The following is a 24,201-nucleotide window of genomic DNA, read 5'->3' as shown; positions in this document are numbered from 1 at the left end:
GTTTCCACACATAGCTTTTCATGAACCAGATGTGTTTCTATTTCGTGACAATGCTTCTTTTCCGCTTAAGCACACAACCATACATCCTGGTTTCCTCCATACTTTTCTGTCATATCATTCTACCAGTTGTGAGTTTCCAAGATTCCAAGTACGAAAAAATCCCAAACTTTCTGATCAAGAATCTTGAAATTGAATCATAAATTTCAAGACAAGTTATCTTACAATTTCAAGAAGTTTCCACGGCCATCCAAATTAACAATCAAACAGCGAAAACAAGATCCAACAAATATCATCAAAAATCCAATCAATTTAAAAATAAATTGACACATACCCAATATAGCATTAACATTGTATTAAACCAAATCAAAAGTCGGAGCCTTGCATGGACCCAATTTCACAGACAACCATGGATCCATATTACTTAAACAGAAATGTATATCCCGCAGTCTAAATAAACACCCAAACGCAAAACAAAGTCCTAAAATTCTTGAGACGCAGACCCAATCTCTTTCTCTCGTCCCCCAGCCTTCTTCGGCAAGAGATTCTGATGAATATTGGGCAAAACACCGCCGTTCGCAATGGTCACACTCCCCAGAAGCTTGCTCAATTCCTCGTCATTTCTGACAGCCAATTGTATGTGCCTCGGCACAATTCTATTCTTCTTGTTGTCCCTCGCCGCATTCCCCGCAAGTTCCAAAACCTAAACCGAAAGAAAAACCAAAATCCATCAACCGAACGAATCGATCTAGAAACCAAACTCGAAGACCAAAATGAATTTTAAAAAGTGAATAATAAAAAAAATGCTACCTCAGCAGCTAGGTATTCAAGCACGGCGGAGAGATAAACAGGAGCACCGGCGCCGACACGCTCGGCGTACTTTCCAGCCTTGAGAAACCTAGCGATTCTGCCGACGGGGAACTGGAGGCCAGCTTTCGATGAACGAGAGACGGACTTGGAGGCCTTGGGCTTGCCCCGGCCGCCCTTGCTGGTGGCTGCTGCGGTAGAACTCATCTGATTCAGGAACCCTAAAACTTCCCAACAATCGAATTCGGAGGCGATGAAATTCGAAGCGTAGATTAGTAGTCGATACAAGGGATTTATATAGAACAGGTGACAGCAGACCAACGCAATCCCATTGGTTGATGTAACGAGACGCGGATCGCCACGCTGGCACAGGTATCATCAGTAGCGTACTTGGCAAAAAGGTTTGAATTTTTTGCGCGGATGGAACAATTTTTGGCGCGCGGAACCTTTTTTTATTCAATGGCCCAATGAAAAAGCCCATCATAGGTTCTAAAGCACGAGTGATGTCAATCTACATTTATAGCCCATGTTGTATTTTCCGTCCTTGAAAATTCAATCCTTTTGACTTCACCGAGCTTAAAAATCGAGTTCGAGTTTTAATTGTTTCTATTCGAATAAATATATACACATACTTTTTATTTAAAATATATACAATCTTAGGATATTTTTATCTGTATACACCTAAAATTTTAACCCTAAAATGTGTAGGAAAAAAATAATATATTTAGTTCATTCGTTTAAAACGAACATAAAAAATTACTGCTAAGAAAATTATTGTCAATAATATGATACAGATAGAATGGATAATTAGCAATTATTGTAAAGTTCAAAAAGGTTTTTCAAAGATGGATAAAATGTAAGGTAGCAAGGTGCGGTCAATGGTCTTAAGTTTAAGGAAGATTACTTTGCAATATAGATAAGTACAATTAACCCATCTGATAGTCAGGTCCGTACTTCAGGAGAGGTTGTCGTCTCAGAGCCCATAAATGAAAGATCCCCAGTATTATTTATGTAATAGTATGATGAATAGGTTTTTTTGTGAGACGGTCTTACGAATCTTTATCTGTGAGACATGTCAATCCTATCGATATTCATAATAAAAAGTAATACTCTTAGCATAAAAAGCAATACTTTTTCATTGATGACACAAATAAGAGATCCGTCTCACAAAATACAATCCGTGAGACCGTCGTTTTTGCCTAGTATGATATTTATTCTATCAACTTCAAGTAAATTCCAAAAAATATTATTTATTTTACTACCATTGAATTAAATCATTACAATTTGTATGAGATTGTTTACTTAATAAGGGTTGAGTTATGAAGTTTGTTTTCTATTTAACTAATCATAATAGAGTTTTGTCAACTCAACTCACATATTTGAATATACATGATGGGTCTAACCATTCTTTAGTTATATTAGGAAAGTTAAGGTGGGTTGGTCTGCAACCCGTCACAACACACTATTTGGTGGGGGCGGGAGGGAAGGATCGACCTGCCATTTAAGCGGGATAAATATTATCAACTCAATCCGCTTATCAGATAAGCGAGCTAAGTCGACGAGTTCAGCTCATTTTTACAGCTCTAAATCATATGGTAAAATATGAATTGAATTTTCAATAGTGAAGATTTGAATACATATGGATATTATTACAACAATTATCAAATTAATGATAGAATCGACCAAAACTTATGTTCGTTTTCTCTTAATTTATATAATCAATTTAATTGCATGCGAATTAGTTTTTGGTAATTTATTGTAGAATTTAATGTGAAGAAGTAGAGGCCGTATCGTGTAGAGAAAACAAGGTGCAAGAAATTGGTGTGGAGATAGAGTAGAGGATATTTAGGTAATCATGGAACGTCAATGATTTTGTGATTCTAATGGGTTTAGGACTTGGTCGAAATAGATAAATAAAATTCTCATAAATTGATCTATGCTTTTAGGTGTGAATTAATTGGTGGGCTCGAAAATAGGGAATTTTGGAAAATAATGTAGGAAATTGAGGCCCCGAGTCCAAGGCCGTGTTTCTATTTTTTTATATATAAAATAATTAATTACATCTTCAAGTCATACGTATTGACATCTCAAATCATCTTCTTCTACGTCATTCTCTTCAACGAATTCTATGTGTTCGTCTTTTTCGTTTGGATCATTACCTAAAGACAAAAATTTGTGGTCGTATTTTCTGAGACGGATCTCTTATTTGGGTCATCCATGAAAAAATATTACTTTTTATGCTAAGAGTATTACTTTTTATTGTGAATATTGGTAAGGTTGACCCGTCTCACAGATTAAATTCGTGAGACCGTCTCACAAGAGACCTAGTCTTACCTAAAACCAAAGTATTTGTACTCTCCCATAATCTAGCCATTGATTCAAACCCGAGGGTACAACAAAAGTGTTCATAATAATAATAAGAAATACAACATAAACTAATTGAATAGCTGAATAATAAAATTATATGACCCAACTGAATAAAGCAGAAAGCATAAATACAATTAAACTAAACCAACGGTAACCTCTGCTCAGAGGTTCTGGTCACCAACTGAACTCTGAACTAACTATAGAACAATTTGCAAACTGCCATGTCGAATGGAATGTCCATGATAAAAACAGAGACATGAGCAACGAATGCTCGATACGTAATGTATGAGTATATAGGTCTTTATGCAATGCACGAAACATGAGTGTTGTGGTAAACATGGATCAAACTCTGGAATATCATGCTCATACAGTCGCCACAGTATGCACACACTACTCCGGAAGATTTAGTTGGTGTCACACATACTAACTACGATCTTGTACTATCACCGTTCTGGAAACAACACACATTGCTTCGTTGATCCAGCTAGTGTCACACGATACCCGATCATAAAAGGAAACAAAGATTGAGGTGCATCGACACTGACGTTGTTTAAGAATCACACAGTCATATAACAATAAGATTCGTAGCATAGATCCAAAATCAATATGATATGAACCTGATCGGGCGTGGCATGCAAATTAAATGTGATAACCAAATTAATACAAATGAGACATAATTCGAGTCCACAATACTTGATTTTACCCTTTAAATACTCAAATTAGATTATTTGAAGATGTCAAAATATATAGTTTGAAGTTAATATTGAGTACCTTTGATGATGCGATTTGTGAATTAAAAATGAGGTACCTAAATTGGTACAAATAGTACCTAATTCGATCTTACATATACTTGATTTTACCTTTTGAAGACTCAATTTTGATTATTTTTGGATATAAAAAATATTGTTTCATGTAATATTGAGTGACTTTTGATGTGTCATTTGTGAGCTTAAAATGTGATACCTAAATTGGTACAAATAGTATCTAATTCGAGTATATTCATACTTGATTTTACTCCATAAATATTAAAATTTAATTAATTTTTATGTCAAAATATATAGTTTGAAGGTAATATTGAGTGGTCTTTGATGATAATATTCGTGAAGTAAAAATGTGATACTTAAATTAATACTAATAATACCTAATTCAAGTCCGGAAATACTTGATTTTACCCTTTAAAAACTCAAATTTGATTATTTGATGGCGTCAAAAAATATTGTTTGAAGTTAATATTTTCTATGGTGTCATTCGTGAAGTAAAAATGTGATACATAAATTGGTATAAAGAAAACATAATTCGAGTTACATATAGTTGATTTTACCCCATAAATACTCATATCCGATTATCAGGGATGTCAAATTAAACATTTTTAATGTCACATTTTTAGGTATCATATTTTTAATTCACGGATGTCATTATCAAATAAGTAATGCGTCACATTTTTAGGTATCTCATTTTTACTTCATGAATGTAAAAAAAGTAGTTTGAAATTAATAGCTTTTGTTGGTGCCATTACCAAATGCCACTCGATAATATCCATAGAGTTGAATTAGGTATTATTATTGCTATTAAGTCAAGTATTACGTTTTTACTCCGCGAATGTCATTACCGAATGTCACTCAATATTAACTTCAAACTATATTTTTTGACATTCTCAAATAATCGAATATGAGTATTTAAGGGGGTAAAATCAAATATTTGTAACTTGAATTTCTTTGTACCAATTTATGTATCACATTTTTACTTTACGAATGACACCATAGAAAATATTAACTTCAAACTATATTTTATGACATCGTCAAATAATCAAATTTGAGTCTTCAAATGTTAAAATCAAGTATTCCTCGACTCGAATTATATATTATTTGTATTAATTTAGATATCTCATTTTTATTTCAGGAATGTCATCATCAATGGAAACTCCATATTACCTTCAAACGATATATTTTGACATAAAAAATTAATTTAATTTTAGTATTTAGGGAATAAAATCAAGTATGGATAGACTCGAATTATATATTTTTGTATCAATTTGGGTATCACATTTTAATTTCATAAATGACACATCAAAAGTCACTCAATATTACTTGAAACTATATTTTTTTCGATATCCCATAAAAATTGAGTATAAAAAGGGTAAAATCAAATATATGTGAGATCAAATTATGTACTAATTGTACCAATTTAAGTATAATATTTTTAATTCACAAATCTCATCATCAAAGCATATCCAATATTAACTTCAAATTATTAATTTTGACATTCTCAAATAATCGAATTTGAGTATTAAAATGGTAAAATCAAGTATTTGTGGAATCAATTATGTCTTATTTGTATTAATTTAAGTATCACATTTTAACTTCACAAATGACACCATCAAAATTCACTCAATAATCATTGAAACTCAAGTATTTTCTTACACATTTGAAATATTCAAATAGCCAAATCAAAGATCTGGTACCCCAAGATAGGTACTTTATCGGTCAAAATAAGTATTATTTCTAATTCCATGATAAGTGACACACAATGTTTTTTCAAAAATTAGATGACATGAATAAGTCATCTTAATGTATTTTCAATGAAAATACTAACAATTACTGAATTTATGTTGATAGCTCAAAAATCTAATATTTTCTTATATATTTAGAATATTCAAAGAATCAAATCAAATATCTAGAACTCCAAAATAAGTATTTTACATATCAAAATAAATATTTAATTTTTTTTCACGATGAATGAACATTTAGTACATTATAACTTTGAGACAATGACCTCACAAAACCAAGTCAAACGTTGATATAAAAGATGCGTGTTTTCTTAATTACAGGAGNTTCCGATTATACCCTCCTACGTGAAAAGACTAAATTGCCCAATTACCCTTTCCACTCGATGCATTGAGATGTTGGTCTGGCTTTCTGGTTCCCAGCTTTAAGCGGGCAAGCGGTCTGCACGGGCAGCACCATACAATTATACTGCAGACACAAAGAGCTGCTGACCGGAATCTCCACCGTCGGATTGATCTCGATTCCGGTCAAGTAATTGTGCTGCAGATACAGTATCTGTATGTTGGAAGCCAATAGCCGGTCCACGAAGTTGGCGGGGACGTGGCCCATGAACCGGTTATTGTTCAGGTACAGCTTCTGAACCGTGGAGAACATCGGTGAAATCTCGCCTGAGAGGCGGTTGTAGCTGAGATCAATGGTCGGGATGGTGACCAGATTGGTGGGGCGTACTGGGCCGGAGAATTGGTTTCGCTGGAGTTGGAGGTTGGCTATTGGGAAGGTGAATATCTCCGGGGGAATGGATCCGGTGAATCGGTTCATGCTGAGGTCGATGTAGCTCAGTTTGTTCAATCGGGTCAAGAGCACGTCGACCGGCCCGGTGAGCTGGTTCCATGACAGCGAAAGGTGCTGGAGGGAAGGAGGGAGTCCGGTTGGGGAAATCGAACCGGATAAGTTGTTGTGTTTGAGGTCGATTCGAGTTAAGGATTGGGAGACGAAAGGTGGGATTGAACCGGATAGCTTGTTGTGGCAGAGGATGATGTTGGATAACGCCGGCGGGGTTCCGATGGAATTTGGGATGCTCCCGGTGAGCTGATTGAAGCTAAGATCAAGAGTCTGGAGTCCCTGGAGCTGGCCTAGACTCGACGGGATTTCTCCGGTGATGAAGTTCTGACTGACGGCAAGAAACCGGAGGTTTTTCAACTGAGACAGGGAATCGGGCAGAGAGCCGAATATCCGACCGGGGACAACGGTAAATTCCGCCATTGATGAGAGTTTCCCAATCTCCGGATCAAGTCTACCCGTCAGACCCGGGGACCCGGCTTTGGGGTCACCGAGATTGAGAGCAACCACCTTATCTCCGTCGCAATAAACACCGGAGAAACCACACGGGTCCGAAGTGAAATCCCAGGAGCCAAAATAATTCGACCCCGGCAAATCCTCCAACCTTTTACGAACATTCTGCAGCGCCAAGAAATCAATCGGATCCAGCATTGCATGCACCAGAAGTCCACATTTCAGAAAGAAAACCAAATGGGCCAAAAACACGAACCAGAAGCAGCCATTTCCCCTCAGAAAACACTTCATCCTTGCAGATTCAAGCAAAGTCGAGAATAATATTTGGAGGGACTTATAAAGGGATTCTGAAAGTGGTGCTTTATCGTGAAGAGGAAACGTGAGAGCTTTGATGGAGACAGCATCAAAAGTTGAGAGAAAAATGTTAAAAGGCAGTGAAGAAAGAGGAAGCTGAAATTGACTATCTTCACATGAAAGCAGCAATTGCAAAAACAATAAAAAAAAAATGCTATATCTGTTGATCAAGAATATGCTATTTCTTCTTCTTTTTGTTGGGTCTGTCTGGCTTGTGGTAGAAGATGAAGAAAAATGGGGAAATTGAGAATGGCAGGAAGCATACGAGGCTGTCTTTTGTTGTACACTTCGAGGTTAGGCTGGGCAAACGGTAGTCCGAGCCTATGTGGAAGCATACGAGGCTGTCTTTTGACGCTTTGGTTGCTCTGCTGGCAGGCAATCCACCAGATATATCTCTATTTTATATATATATATAACCAAAACAACATTTATTAGGATAGGTGGATTATTTGTTACTACTAAATTACTGTAAAAATAATTATATAACGGGTGAAGAAGCCCACCAAATCAGAGGTGGATCACCCACCAAGTGTATTAGTTATTACATCCAATGAACAATAGAATCTTGATGATGTTGATAATATATATATATATTATGTGCTTGACAAAGATGTGTAACGAGGTAAATAGACGTCACATCAATTAGATTTTTTATTTTTTATTTTTTATTTTTTTGGGTGAACTATGTGCTAATATTGTGCCAAACAAATTTAATCAAGTCTCCGCCCACCAAATAATAAGGCAATGTGTGTACGAGATGTAAGATATATTATGAAATACAAGTTTAATAAGTTTTTTTTAATGCTTTCAACCCTCTTTGTAAAGACAAGGAGGTTATTCTTAAAAAATATATATATATATTTTGAACGGTGATTTATATTGCTAACAATAATTACTTATGCACTGTCGAGTGGATGTATAACATAATTACGATTTGTATATTAGGGGAGTAAGTTTATTATTATTGAGTATCGAATTGGTGACTTCATCTAAAATTTGAGATTTTGTTTCAGAATAATTGTAAGTAATTAACATAAAGTTTTTCAAAATACTTAGTAGCCAGTGCATTGTAGTCGATTATTCATCAGTCACCTATGAGTGAAAATATCATATGTGATATGATAGATTGATAGCGCAAGGAGTCTCTGACCAGAATAAGACACGTGATTTAGGAAAATGTGTTTTCCTAGTTGCACATATCATCCTACTGTTGTTACTCAAAGATACATTATATCGTTATCGAATTCGTTTGCAACTCTCGATACACAAGTGATTGCATATTCGATCGGGATATATGAGTTGAAGGGACCGTATTGTACGTTAACTATAACTTAAGGTTCTTGCAGGTATTATCAGTGATACATAAGAGATAATGAGGCGATGCTACTAGACTCTCTTACCATGATCTGATTGATGCAATCAGACTTGACTTCTGATGTTCTTGATCAATGAGTTGAAAAAAAATGAGGCTAATTAGGATAAGCCCGAATATGAAAACGTTGTTCTGAATCACATGAAGTTGTGAACTCATAGCTAATTGTATTTTTGAACCATTGATGGTCACACGATTATTAGATTTTGTGTTACCGTTGAGATAGTCAAGTTCAATGAGGTGAATTTGGAGACTGTAGTTTGAGGATCAAACATTACTTATAAAAGAGTTTATAAGTTGATTACACTTAATGAAAGTTGTGAAAGTTAACTTATTTGCTAATTAATTGAGGAGAGTGGAACCGTCTGTTTTGGTGACGGAGTTCACATAATTAGCAGCCGCCAAAAAATGGATCAGTGTAAAATTTTGTCATTCGAAATTTTCATTTTCCATTATATGAACAAGATTTATACCATCGACATATCGAAGCTGTCCGATCGTCGATCGAAATTATAATGAGCTCGTAATTATTTATTTAATAAATTTAGAATATATTAATTAGATAATAATATTAGTACCGGTGACTACTAATCGCAAAATTCTCATGAAAAATTATAGAAGAGTCTCTACTTTGGTGTCATGGTCTGTTTTAATAATTATATATATTAATAAAATGTTAAAATTTTAATGCAAGTTATATGTAGTTCATCAGATAGAATCATTGTTTTTTGGGGTTTAGGTTATATGTTCAATTCTTAATGAAGTTATTTTTTTATTCTTTTATTTTTGAATTTATTTTTTAATTTATATATCAAAATTACAGTGTAGTCCATCGCTATTTCTTATAATTATATTTTGATCCTCATTTAAATATAAATCAAATGAATTATAAAAATTATTATACAAGCATGCAACGCGTGCGTCGGTGCATTAGTATATATTATAAGCAAAAGTTGATAATGATTTAATTATGCACGATATTTTCAAGAGTATAAAAGTACATACTCAGATTTTAGATAATGAAATAACAATGTCTTGATTCAAGTAGGATTCATGATTTGATCAAGAATCAAAATTTATCATTATTTGATTATGAGTTATATAAAATAACACAATATTTGCACACAAAATTTTGTCCACCAAAATTTCTCTCATTCCCTCTTCCTCACACAAAATCGCCCACACACTATGGGCGAAAAAAAAATTAACGACACACTTTCACCATTCAAATATCATTATCACGAACTGTATGTCTAGTATATGTTTACACATGGAAAAGATAAAGATTCAAATTTTGTGTCAATAACTATTCGTAACATATTGGAGAACTAATTATAATTGTATAATAAAATAATTTTCACATAATATTCTAATTAAAATAATGTACGGGAAATCCAATCAATGTTAGAGTTTTCAAATTTTCATTCCATCCAACATGTGCGAATGAAAAGCCGTCGAAGTGGCTCACATTTTAGCTCGCAAAGCTTTGTCTTGTAATAGCTCCATTAGTTGTGTTAATGACGATATATCCACGTAGCTCGCAAAACTTTGTCTTGTAATAGTTCTATTAGTTGTGTTAATGACGATATATCCACGTGACTTGTAAATATTGTATCTCGAAATAATCATATTAATATTAATATTTATTATAATTGTTTGTATCATATATTAGTACTCGATCTGAAAAAATTTATATTGAAATATCATATATATTAGTACCACATATTTATTGTTTTGTAATAATTTTCATCCGAAAAAACATGTGTCATTAATGCCAAATTTTTTTATACATGTCTGAGTACTAAAAAATAATATAGTGTCTGATCTGAAACTTTTAGTAATCAAATATCATATATTAATATCAAATTTTAAATATTTTGTANGTTATAATATGCTATTTTTATCCAATAATATCTTTTCATTATGTACATTAGTGTTTGGTTTTTTTATGCCTACCCACATTATAATATGTTATTTTTAATCCAATGATTTATATTTTTTATTTATCTTTTAATTTTGTAAATTAAATTAATTAAAGTTTAGAAGTAACTCATTATCGAATTATGAATTTTCTTTGGTGTCTTATTAATTTTTTTCATGTCCTCATGTGACAGTTTGCTAGAATTTATGTGTTTAAATTAAAGTTTTTTGCAACCGAAATTTTTTTGGGGTTTATATTTATAAATTATTTAAATAAAACACTGTAAAATATCGTTGTGATTTGAGCCGTGAATTTGGGTTGGGTTTGTCGGTTTGGCCTGCACCGCCAAACAGTTTAAGTGAGTTGGGTTGAAATTTTGACGACTCATTTAAAGATGAGCCTAAATGAGCTCGCACGAGTTTATATTAAATATCTAATATTATCGATTTTCAATCACGAATTCTTGATATAAAATGGAAAATATCAATTTGATTTCAAAATTGTGATGTTACTATCTTGTCCAAAAATTGTGAGTTGTTGAGACATTTTGGTAGTCACTCAAAATTGAGTGTCAAAGTTGATATTTGAGTTCTATTTTTAGATTCCTGGCAATATGTTCGTCAACATATTATTTTTAAGTTAGTTTTATAAGTATCGTGAGTGATAAATATGTTTATTACAATATATAAATATTATCATCTCTTTAAATTAATATTCACTTTCATGTTTGACATATTTATATGGATCTTGGTAAAATGAGGAATAATAAATTCAAACAAACGAATACACAAAATTCTGGGGCGAAACCAGAATTATATGGTAGCGAAAATTAATATATAAATTTTTAGTGAATTTATCAATGTTAAGATGCATAACAAATCTTATATTGTAAGATATAAAATTTCAACCTTATAAATAAAATAAATCAAACATATATGAAATATACAAAATTTTATTACATATACAATCAAGTAATTTATTATAATTGTATTTTATTCTACAAGAATTCTTGTCAAAATCAGTGATTGTGGATTTAACATATATTAAATCAGCAAACTAAAAAGCGTGTCAATTAAACTAATTGAGTAGTCACATATTCTTGAATTTCTCAATTAATTTTTTTTCTTGATAATTTTTTTCATTGAATATTTTAAATTATAAGACATCGGTACTATAACTAAAGACACATTGTTTTTAAATGTTCATAAGGACTCAATCACTAACTCATATGAAAAACATTTATCGATATACTATATTGAAAATATTCTAATTAATTCAGCGCATTTGTTGAAAATTTTCTAATTAATTAAGAAAAATTCATTTACAATAATTATATTTAATCTTTTTGGGCTAAAACCATTTATTTTATAAGATATTCATCGTAATTATTTATTTGTATGTTAATCTTTAAATCTGAATTATGATGTATATTGTTTTTCCAAAAGTTCTTAAATAATGATTTAATACATTTATTCGACACTTCAATTTTAACATTTTAAAATATATTAATTTTATATTGTATGCGTGCAACACTTCTAATCATGATTATAAAAATTCTAAAAATGAATTATGTAGAACATAAAAAATTACACAATTAATTAAAAGACAGAAAATAAAAACTAAATAATTGTCTATTACCTATAAACTACTAATAATGACTTCTAAATATTGAAGTCGGTGAGAGTGGAGGCCACTATGTACTAAAAAAATAAAAAATTAACGCTTGAATGAGTCATACTGCAAAGTTAGTGAAGTAAAAACAAAGGACAAAGTGAGTTAATAAAAATATTATAATGGACTAAGTTGAATGAGACTCATATATATAAGTATCTCACTTGATCTCACCTTATGTTTTGTCACTGTACAAAGCGAAAGTTTATGCACTGGATTGTTCTACAATTTCTTAATTTTTCTCTTGATTTCAAATTTAATTTCATCATCTATTGGTTTTTAAAGATATATTAGAATTTTTTCTAAATATCTAATCTTAAATGTGATCAATTAACCATATAATTATTATAATTTGTATACAATAATAAATAGATTAATATATTTGAAGATAGAAAAAGTAATGTAATGAGAAGAATAAAAAAAGAATGTTAGAATTAATACTATAATTATCTAATGTCAATATTAAATTTAACATCCTACATTCGAAAATGTGTTTATTGAGGTAAAAACTATGATGATAAACTAAAAATAATAATTTATTTATCATTGTAACATAATAATAATGCGATCGTTATTCGAAATCAGAAAATGATGTACTTTGACTTTTTTATTAAATTTTATAAACAATTCTTTCAATATTTTTAGTGGATAAAATGTTGTGCTTGAGCTGTTGTACTATTTAAAATATTTGATTGGCACTGTTATCATAATCTATAGGTTTTGATAAAACAGTAAATTTTTGAGCCTACAATTGGTATCATGCCAAGATCACGACTTTGATTTTCATTGATTGCAATTGGTGCAATTATTAGGAGATAAATTGTTTGGTACAATAATTGTCCACGATGGGTAGGCGTTTGAGCTGTTGTATGATTTAAAGATTTGACTTGCATAGTTACCATCAGTTATAGCTTTTAGTAAAGCGAAAAACGCTCGATCCTATATTATTCGATTGTAAAGCTAGAAGAAACATGTTGCATCAACTTTTAGTTTTGAATTGATCCCTTACATGTTACTCGATTTTTAAATTTAGAAGCATTCTATAGTTTTCAAATATTATTATTTACTGAATTATAATTTATTCCTTTCAAATTGGATAAATATACAATAAAACTCATGTAAATATCATTAACAAAAATATTTAAATGAAATATTGGATTTATCGATAATCAAAATAAGAAATAAACAAATTTTGATCATTGAGCGAGAAATAAGATATTTAAATAAAGTTATAATTGCCACAATGAAATAGTGCACTTACATGCATTTATCACTGTATTTTGCAACTAAAATGTCAAAAAAAATTTCCACATATTATTTTTATATCATATTTAAAATAATTATGAATCCTAATTTTTATTATTTTGAGTTGGCATTTGTTATGAAAAATCATTGTGAATAAATTGAATTTTAAAATTCTTATATCTATGTATATCACATATTAATATATCAACCTAAGTCCCGGTAATAAAAAACTACAAAATGAACTTAATCATCTTCAATGTACACAAATTATATAGTAAAGATATATGGCAATTAAGACAATGAAGTAGAGAATATATGTTCACATATAACAAAATATATAAACAAGAAAAACAATAAATAAAAATATTTTTCCAGATATAAATATTTTTTAATAAATTTTTACAGTGAATTGGAGAAGATAAAAGAGAAAAAATATCAACTCATTTGGATTACACAAAAAAATAGAAATGGAAAAAGTGTTTGTCATACAATGAATTCAATTTCCAAATTAAATTTATATTATATAGTTATATTTACCGTTCAAACTTTATAAATGCAATGAATTTTTCTCAAGATAAGGGTACACAAATGTTCCCGTTAAGATATTTGAACAATTAAAAAAATTAAATATATTATTTTTCTGAAGATAATATCAATATGACATTAGTAATTTGATTGTGCTAATTATACTTATGAGTTAATATGAAATATTAAAATAAGTGTCATAAGAATCAGTAAAAAGATGATTTATTGTCAAAAATATTATTATTATAAATTACAAATAAATGACAACATTTAATCAATATTTTTTTAAATCATTCCATCAGTACTTTTTATGTGATGATAAATTGTTATAATAATTAGAGGTGAGCATTCGGTCGGTTCTGTTATCGACCGAACCGAATTAGTCATAACTGGACCGAACCGAAATATTTAACAATAATCGAACTGATCGAATTAATTTTCATAACCGATGAAAGCCGAACCGAATTAAAATCAGTTAATTCGGTTGGTGACCGAATTAACCGATTAGTTTTAAAAAAAATTTGTGATTTAACTTTAATTATATATGTAATTTTTTGAACACTACATTCTACACAAATGCATAAAAACATAAAATCACATACATCACAAATTTTTCTTTAGAATTAGGACTGATTTTAAAATTAAAAATTAAAAAATATATTAAAATTGATAAATAATAAAAATTTATTAAATAATAAAATTTATTATATCGGTTAATTCAGTTAGCCGATTTCAAAATTTTGAAAACTGTAATCGAATCGAATTAACCGATATAATCGATTTTTTTTAATTTGAAAACCGAATTTTCGAAATAACCGAACCAAGTTTCTGAATCGACTCGGTTCGGTCGGTTAAGTAGGTTTAACCGAAATTTTGCTCACTCCTAATAATAATGTGTAGTTTATATGTTATAAAGTATAAGTGTCTCATAAATTAAAGGTGACTAGGAAAGTAAAAACATCCAGTAGAAATTGTTGTCAATTTACATGAAAGAAAATAATAATCAAAAAACATTTTAAATAAAAAATTGCATATCATTAATTTTCAAAAAAGATTGTAATAATTGAATATTATAATAAAATATATGCATTATTGAGAGAATATGACAAATAACAAAAGAAAACAATATGATAAAAAAAGATATGAGAAAAATTTTAGTAGTCCNCTAACGTATTAGATCAAACAACTCACTACATGTGCCATTTTTACTTTATTACCATTTTATAATTTTTTTTCTTCCTCACTTCCTCTCCTGACCCTCCCAACTAACCATTTTCTCCCTCTCATAGTCTCATTAAGTCACGTCGTTTTGTTCACAAGCCATTGCGACAGCCCCGACCACAGCCATTCCCCCTTTGACCAAAACAATTTGCTGGCCCTCGACAAAAGCATCGGCATCCCACCCCGACCACTAGCTATCCCTTCGGAGGTGGAAGAGTTCCAGAGGGCAGCAAGCAACGGTGAGAGCAATGAGTTTCACAAAGAACCTTGAATTTATGCTATCTGCTTGATTAAATACAATTTAGGGTTAATTTTGTGCGACAATTGCATAAATTAATGGAAATGAATCTGTTATCATTCAATACAATTTAGCGCAACATTTTCAATTTGAATTCTTTTCTAGTTGAGATGAATACCAACGGAGATAACTTGGGCCACATTAAGTTCTGAATGAGTAGCTTGTGGAAATTCATATTATGTGCGAGTTTGTGTTTGAGAGTGAGAATCTCCATATCTACAAGAATTATAAAGTGATGTCCATGATGTTTTGAAAAATGCGGCATGGTTACGTTTCTTTAACTAGCTTCCAATTTTGGATTTGAAGGCTGAAAACATAGCACCTGCTGATGTGCATTTTTATGCGAGATGATCAGTTCATCATCTGATGGACCTCACACAATGTCAGATAAAATTGAAAAATTGTAAGAGGAAACATATAAAAAGTGCACATCACCATGTGCTGTGTTTTCAGACGCAGCAGAGGATCCAAATCCTCTTCCATTCATGTCTTTAAAGGATCTAGTCACTTGTTTTTATAAAAGGCCTGTCGATTGAACCGAAGATCACATCTGATAAGTAAATATTGGAATACGTTTTCTTCTAAACATGATCTAAAATATTGAGGTACATGATAAGGGTATGCATGGCTTCACATCCTACCATTAATGTCTTAAATTACCTGCTTTTTAACCTTGCCATGAGTTTTTTGACCGGCAATGAGCAGAAATAGACTTTCACTTGATAGAGCGGTATGTAGGCTGATTTCACTTCCGGATAGTGGTTCGTTTTGAGCCCCTTTAGTCAATAATTCAGATGAGAGAGCAGAACATGGGGTAACATCATCTTTTCCCATCCGTTGACAGCACAATAACGATTGGCACATTGCGTTTGCAGGTGCAAGATTGCTTTCCATTCTCGATTAGATCGACTTCTGATGAAAGACTAATCTGCAAATTTCCAAAGGGAAATCATTTGCCCAGTATAAAGGCGCTTACTTTGCAAAAAAGTGATATGATATTATTTACATAGAAGCCTTTGATACAAATCAGAAAGAGCTACCTCCTGGCGTACCCACCAGAATCAGTTCTTTTAAGGTACATATATATTTCATTATGTTGTGTCAAGAATGGCTAAATGTTTGTTTGTACCAAATTATCAGCACGTGGGCTGCTTGAGGTTTCTGTTGTTTCGGCTAGGTAAACTCATGCTGCTGGTAATTTGTCTTTTGAGAGTTAATGTGTGCAAGTGTCATATTCCACACCTTTGTGAAACGGAACACTTACCTCCATCAATTTAGAGCCTTTGAACTGCAAGTAAGAGAGAAGGATCTATTACTTATTGTTGGTACGTAGAAATCTCATGCGCGTCATCACGGGAACCTACTGTACTTAAACTTAATACATGAACTCTATATTTGCTTAAATGGTTTTAGCCTGTATTGTTTAATCTCTTATATTATGGTACGGCTTTTGAATGTATTTTGTAGATTAATATGTGACATTATGTTTTTTATTAACTTAATATGTGTAAATATTTGTTAAAATCATTGCTAATTATTTATTTTGTGGATTGAAAATGACAAAGACAAAAAAATAAAGATGATAATGATGGAGACGTTGGATGATCAACTGCAAAAGAAGGTTTCTCAACGTGTTCTCTAACAAAATTTTCATCTGTAATTGAGCAGTTGGTTCCCAAATTGGGTGAAATATAATTAAAGAGAATAAATGCTCCACCTCCTCGCGCTTTGGTGGATTATCCAAAAGCTTTCTATAAGCACCTCAAGAGTCCATGCAATGCTTAAACGCTTTGAAGTAGGGGCATACAACTTTTGTTTTGGATGCAATACCATGGTGCCATTCACTTCTAGGAATTTCTCGATCGTTAGATTCTCTACAGCAAAAAAAAAGGATAAAAAGTATATGGGAGGTTGCATAGTTGAAGTAATTATATTTTCTTCTTTTTTTTCAAGCTTATATGTGTTATCTGTTGAGTTAGTAAATGATAATTATTATATTTGTATAGGCTTGGAGCTGTGAAAGAGTTCCTAAGCTTGGTGAATCTCGTGTTTTACATTACTTTTCTTGTTTATTTAAGTGGAGAAAGAGCAATATTTCCGTTAATCTAAAAGTGCAGATGCTGCATTAATGAATGTGAGAATGTGAGATCAAACAAGGTTTATGCAAATTAATCTATATCATTCTACAATTTTTTTAAAATATATTATCAAATCTAAAATTTATCTTTTTTGTGTTTAGATAGTGCCGATCAAATATTCCAAGAAGAAATAATACTTATTGGTGATATAGAGAGGATTAGTGAGGTAAATATTTGTAATTCATGATAACAAATTTATTAGTAGTATATTATTCAACCAATTAGCATGCTAAATTAACACTTCTACTTCCAATTTCATTCTCGATCCAATGATTGAAAATTGTTGGGTCACATAAAATGGTTTGAAAATGAGATTAAATTGTTGAAGGAAAAAAAATGAAGCGGTTAAAGATGATGCAACCTGATCTGACTTTAAGGATGTCATACATATGTATGTAGAAGGTCATACCAAACAAGATGTGGATGGGGATATTGATCCTGCTATTGAAAGTTTGAATGAAGTGGTTGACAACAAAGTAAAAATTAATATAGATGACAACGTTGAACTTAATAGTTTTGTGAGAGTGGTTGTGGACGAAGTGAAAATGAACAAAAATTATGGAGATAACGATAAGGTAGGTAGCGACATTGGACAAGAAAAAGATATTTTTATGTTTAATCAAAAATCATCTATTGTGAAGACCGTTCAACAAAGAACAGACCGATCGAAGAAGATAAAAGATCCTGACTATATGACACCACTACAAGAAAAAAGGCCTACGACAACGGTTTTTCCCTGTTGTTGTAGGTCTTTTAAAATGTTCCGTTGTTGAAGCTACAATTTGCGACGGTTTTTAAAAAATCGTCGCACATAAATATTGCGACGGATTTTTGTTAGCTACGGTTTTGAATAACGTCGCTAAAATTAGCAACGATTTTGAATACCGTCGCTCGCACATAAATATTGCGATGGATTTTTGTTAGCGACGGTTTTGAATAACGTCGCTAAAATTAGCAACGATTTTGAATACCNATTAAACCGTCGCTAAAATTAGCGACGGTTTTGAATACCGTCGCTAACTTTAGCGACAGTTAGGCAATGCATTCCGTCGCTAATTTTAGCGACAGTTCATTCATGATTTCCGTCGCTAATATTTTCATTAAATAAAAATAAATTACTTTTAACAATTTAATAATTCTAAAAAAACTTGTAATTTGAATACACTAAGATCTTAAAACTTAAAAATTTAACAAAAATAAAACGAAAAAATTTACATAAATAGGCGGGGATTTCAAAAACTTGGAACAATTTGTTAAAATTATCGAAACTAAAATTATGTAAGAAAAATTTTAAGTGTTGTGAAGTTGTGTGTTTTAAATGGACCGAGTGAGTGGGTATTTATAGAAGAGTTGCGACGGGTTTTGGTTAATACGTCGCTAATAGCGACGGGTTTTGTTTAAACCGTCGCTAATAGCGACAGTTTATTAATGACCGTCGGCGATCTATAATTTGCGACAGTGTTTTCTTATCCGTCACTAATTTTAGCAACGATTATGCTAACACCGTCGCGAAAATTAGCGACGGTTATACTAACACCGTCGCGAAAATTAGCGACGTTGTAATAATAACTGTCGCTAAGTATAAATATGCGACAGATTTAATTAAAACTGTCGCTAAATATAGCGACAGATATTATACTGTCGCTATATATAGCGACAGTTGTAGGATAAACCGTCGCTATTTTCAATTTTGCGACGGTTTATATAAAACCGTCGCTAACGATAGCGACGGTTTCAGCAATACCGTCGCTAAATACGTTTTACATCACCTTTTCCACAACACTTTAAGAAAACCGTTGTCAATTGTAAAAAAAAAACACGCTAATAGACAGCGTTTCTATAAACCGTTGTCTTTGACCCTAAAAAACGCTCAAAAGACAACGGTTTTTGACCCTAAAAACCGTTGTCTTTTGTTTAAAAAATACACATACGACAACGGTTTTAGTAAAAACCGTTGTCGTAGGTGTGTGGTTAATGGTGATTTTTCTTGTAGTGCACCCTCGGTATGACACCAAAGCAGAAGAGTTGCTTTCAACCCAATTCTTGAATGTTGTAGTTTCAATACATATGTTTGACAATACCTACAAATATTTTATATGTTTTATGATTTTGTAATGCTTTTTTTTTTTAATTGAATTTTGTATTTGCATATTTTCTTCTTTTTATATAAGATGATATTGATATTAAAAGATTAGCTGAAAATATTGTAAAAGAATCTTTACAATAGTTCTGAGGAAGACAAGACTATATTTTAGGATCAATTAACCTAGGTAAAGTGTTTAGAAGGAGAGATTGAATAAACACTTAGATTTTTGAGTTTTTTTTTCGAATACGAGTCAGTTCTTTGAGAAACTAATCTCGAAATCTTGTATGCCAATATCAATCAGTTAACTAAAAATAGTATGGAAATAAAATGAGAGATATATTTGAATATTTTGGCTTGAATACTGTAAAAACTGAAGGTTTGAAAGATAGTTTCGAAATAGTAAATAAGAAAAATGAACACAAAGATTTTTCTGGATGTTCGAAGACTTCAAATGCTCCTACGTCACCCCTTCTATCTCAAATATATGTTTTTACTAAACGATTTTGATTAATACAAGAAGATGTAATAACCTACTTCAATTTGGACTTAAACACTATCAAATTGAAACTCTTAGCTTGTCTTAAACTTATCAGTGAATAACTGACTAAGTAATTTAAATACACTAGCACAACTGATCTCAAAAGATCAAATATAATAGTGTAGTTTGCTAACTGAATTGCTCAAATAGTAGTCTAATTGCATCGAATAAATAAATGAAGTGTGAGTTTGAATTTGCGATTTGCAAACTTGATGTAAGCTTTTAAAATGAATCGCAATTTATTTGATAACTGATTGTTCTTGAGTAGTTGTATAACTGATATTCTCGTAAAAATTGCCACTCTTTTACAACTGAACTCCTTAGCTATTCATAGGCTTCGATTCCAACAGTAATATTGAATGCATTTAATAATAGTATCCGTTGAATCATCCTTTTGTCCACGTAGACATTCTTCTAACAATATTACGAGATATTAGAGTGCTGTGCACCGATTGATTTGCTCAGGTACGGAATGTCGGTTTGTCAGCTGGAATTCAAATTGCTACTGCTGACGTGGTCAACTGGTCAGGGGTCAAACTAGTCGACTGATCAGTTAACCCGATCCATATTTGATAATCAGTTCTAACTGATATCCTTTCAGTTTGAAAGCTCTGTTAGCTTCAGTTTGAGTGTTTCAGTTTTTGATATACCAGTTATCCGAATATCACGTTCAATTTAGTTCTGATCTTTATGGTATTGATCAATTTGTCAATCTATGAATCTTTTCTATTAATCAGTTTCGAAACTTATTAATGGTTTTGAGAACTTTAGTTTATTAACTCCAGTTCTACTTAATCAATTTCAGTTCGATAAGTCTTCTTCAGTTCTATTATTAGTTTTGTGTTTTCAGTTTGGTCACTGTTCAGTTCGGTTATTGGTTGGTTTGTCAAATTCCGAAACTTATGATTTCCCAACACTATAAAATGATATGAATAAGTAATCTAAATGTATATTCCATGAAATGACAACAATGACTGAATTTCCATATCGTCGGACCTATCTCTAGCGGAGATAATATTATCCATTAAGATCTGGCCCCACTCGTTTATGGCCACCTAGCCAACCAGTGCAAGCGGCGCAACATCAGCAATTTGATGCACGAGAACTTCCGAGGATGTCACTCATTTCAGTACTACTCTCACTCATGCACACTCAACTCAACACAATCTCTATTGGTTTGGGATATGCTGGATTTCAGGGTCTGATACTTTTCAACACTCATGATTTCAGCGCCATTAATTTCAGTTGTCATGTTTTCTTGCTTGTAACTCTCGATTATTTGATTTTGCACAAAGTGACGAACATGAAAGTTGTAGCCTTTTTCCTTATATTTTCATAAAATAAAAAACCACTCAATTTTAAACTTGTACAAGAGAGATATGCTTGAAACACTCAGTTGTATCAGATATTCTATTCTACTGAATTCGAGTGCAGAACTAGTAATTTCATTGCATTTTTGACCTTTTAAACTCTGATCCAGACTTCAATTTGTGAACATGATTTGTAGAATTTTGAGTTGGTTGTTTAATCGTTCTGCGGATGGTCATTTGCATCAACGATCAATGAGACATCATCGAAAAACTATAACTCGACAAACTTTAAGTTTTACTAAATTCAATTTCTAGCTTCTAACTTGAACTAACAACTTCAAACTTGAGTAATTTTTTAAAAACACAATAACAAGTTTTTTTTTATCATCCAAATCAAGATTTCTAGTGTTTATAAAGTCAACAAATATTAAAAAACACAAAAAATAAAAATCATATATTTTAACATACATATAATTCATAAATAGATATTTCGTATATAGAAAATAATTTAGATATCATATGTCGTGAATGCAAATAAAGAAGACAAAAAATTATTCTATTTCTTTTTTTTAAAAAAAAACCAATAAAGTTGGTAAGAGCATTTATGATGAGATTCGATTATGTAAATTAAAAAAAATGCATTTATTGCATTATATTTATACTGAAATAAATATATATATCTAATTATTCAATTTCTTAATATGTCCACTTAATAGTCTTTTCCATAGATATACTAATCTTAGTTTATAATTAGACACACACTCAGTGTATATTATTATATTAAAAAAAATATTGTAAAATCTATAACCAAATTCACCAATATCATACAACTTTGATAATTTTATTGTTGCAATATAGAATCAACAACTAATTTTTTTATTCATAAGGAAAATTTTTATGTAACTTTTTAGCAATTTGATTAGTTGTGATGAATTATGAATTATTATACCACCAATGGCAAATGAACATTACTTTTGTATAATTTCTTTAAATCTAACACCACAATTTAATGTAACACACAAATTTATTATAATTAGAAAGAATTCATATCTAATTGTCAAATTATACGTTATTTTTTCAAAAAAAAAAAAATTTCAAATAATATTTTTTAGTTAAAAAAATAGTTATAAATTTAGGCTTCATGCTAATAAAATTATATATTTAAAAAAAAATTGCAATCCAATGAACGCAACATCAAATTTAATGTATTAAATCTTCCATATCTATAACAAATTTCAAATGTATGAACATTGTTATTTGTTTTTTTTTTTAATTTCCTAGTACTTTTCATCAAAATTTATTTGTAAAAATATTTTATGTAAGTTAATTTTATAGTTATACTTTTATGATTAATAATTAATTACAAGTTCTTATAATTTCGCATTAATTTTGAACAGTACACACTTTTGCACACTGTAACGAACATTGAACCAAAGCATGTCTTATAATCCAAATGACAATATTACATGAAAGATGCCCATAATTTAAATTAATGTTTTATAATTTTTTTGCATCAACAATATTTGTCACTCTCTCGTTTACCAGATTTTCCTGCTATTATTTTACTATCTCAATCACATGAATATTAAAATATTTATATTTATCAATTAATTCACACGATATTTTGCAAAAAAATTGTGATTATAAATGTAAAGATATTAAAATATCACTAGAATATACTCGTTATATGATTTGCTTCACTACATAATTTACTTGGTTTTTAAATTATACCGAGAAATGTTAATTTTGTCTGATAATAAAAATTTAATATATGTTTGTGTTTTCATGACTAATCCTTTTTAAATTACACACACGCGCTGGCGGAGCCACATTCCTTGTCACCCGGGTTGGTCCTAATTTTTTTTAAAAATTTATATATAAATTTTTGTATAATTTTGGATAAATTTGATATTAGTCCGGGTAAATCAATTTAAAATATTAAAGGATTTTAGAGTTTAAAATTATAGCCCGAATAAAATAGGATTCTTGGCTCCGCCACTGTATATGTATAAGCCTTTACTATATCTTGTTTAAATTTCGGTTATATAATTTAAATATTCCATGGCTAAATAATTTGCGCGCTTCTAGTTATATCATATTTAAATTGAGTGGGTTTCATGTGAGACCGTCTGACGGATCTTAATCTGTGAGACGGGTCAACCCTACCCATATTCACAATAAAAAGTAATACTCTTAGCATAAAAAGTAATACTTTTTCATGGATAACCCAAATAAGAGATCCGTTTCACAAATACGACCCGTGAGACCGTCTCACACAAGTTTTTGCCATTTAAATTTCATTGATATAATTCAAATGTTCGTTGCCTAATTAAATAATTCGCGCTTCTAGTAGTATCTCATTTAAATTTCGGTTATATAATGCAAATATTCGTTGACAGAATATAAAATTCGCGCTTTTAGCGGTATCGTATTTAAATTTCAGCTACTAATACAATTTGGCTCGTATTTTATTTATTAATGGAATTTTTACGATTAATATGTAATACATTATCAAACAATTATTTATTAAGAATGAGGGTTTGGAGGTTTCATC

At 31.0% G+C, this 24,201-nt stretch overlaps 2 protein-coding genes and 1 long non-coding RNA gene across 3 annotated transcripts; 1 reads left to right on the top strand and 2 right to left on the bottom strand.

Annotated features, from left to right (window-relative positions):
- Window positions 1-328: 328 nt before the first annotated feature.
- LOC140978714 (histone H2AX) lies at window positions 329-1,089 on the bottom strand. Its single transcript, XM_073443922.1, has 2 exons — window positions 808-1,089; window positions 329-700 (listed from the first exon to the last, which is right to left on the bottom strand). The coding sequence occupies exons 1-2, from the start codon at window positions 1,009-1,011 to the stop codon at window positions 479-481; spliced, it is 426 nt and encodes a 141-aa protein (XP_073300023.1). The 5' UTR covers window positions 1,012-1,089; the 3' UTR covers window positions 329-478.
- A 4,919-nt stretch (window positions 1,090-6,008) lies between these two features.
- LOC140978631 (uncharacterized) lies at window positions 6,009-7,711 on the bottom strand. The gene has a single exon (XM_073443814.1). The coding sequence runs from the start codon at window positions 7,257-7,259 to the stop codon at window positions 6,045-6,047; it is 1,215 nt and encodes a 404-aa protein (XP_073299915.1). The 5' UTR covers window positions 7,260-7,711; the 3' UTR covers window positions 6,009-6,044.
- Window positions 7,712-15,344: 7,633 nt separating this feature from the next.
- On the top strand, window positions 15,345-17,603 carry LOC140978910 (uncharacterized). The gene is made up of 3 exons (XR_012175660.1): window positions 15,345-15,516; window positions 16,451-16,650; window positions 17,244-17,603. It is a non-coding gene; the product is annotated as an uncharacterized lncRNA (long non-coding RNA).
- Window positions 17,604-24,201: the final 6,598 nt, after the last annotated feature.

Source organism: Primulina huaijiensis, chromosome 6, assembly GCF_012295235.1.
Source record: "Primulina huaijiensis isolate GDHJ02 chromosome 6, ASM1229523v2, whole genome shotgun sequence".
NCBI classification, from domain to species: domain Eukaryota; kingdom Viridiplantae; phylum Streptophyta; class Magnoliopsida; order Lamiales; family Gesneriaceae; genus Primulina; species Primulina huaijiensis.
This window is presented reverse-complemented; position numbering and strand designations above follow the sequence as displayed.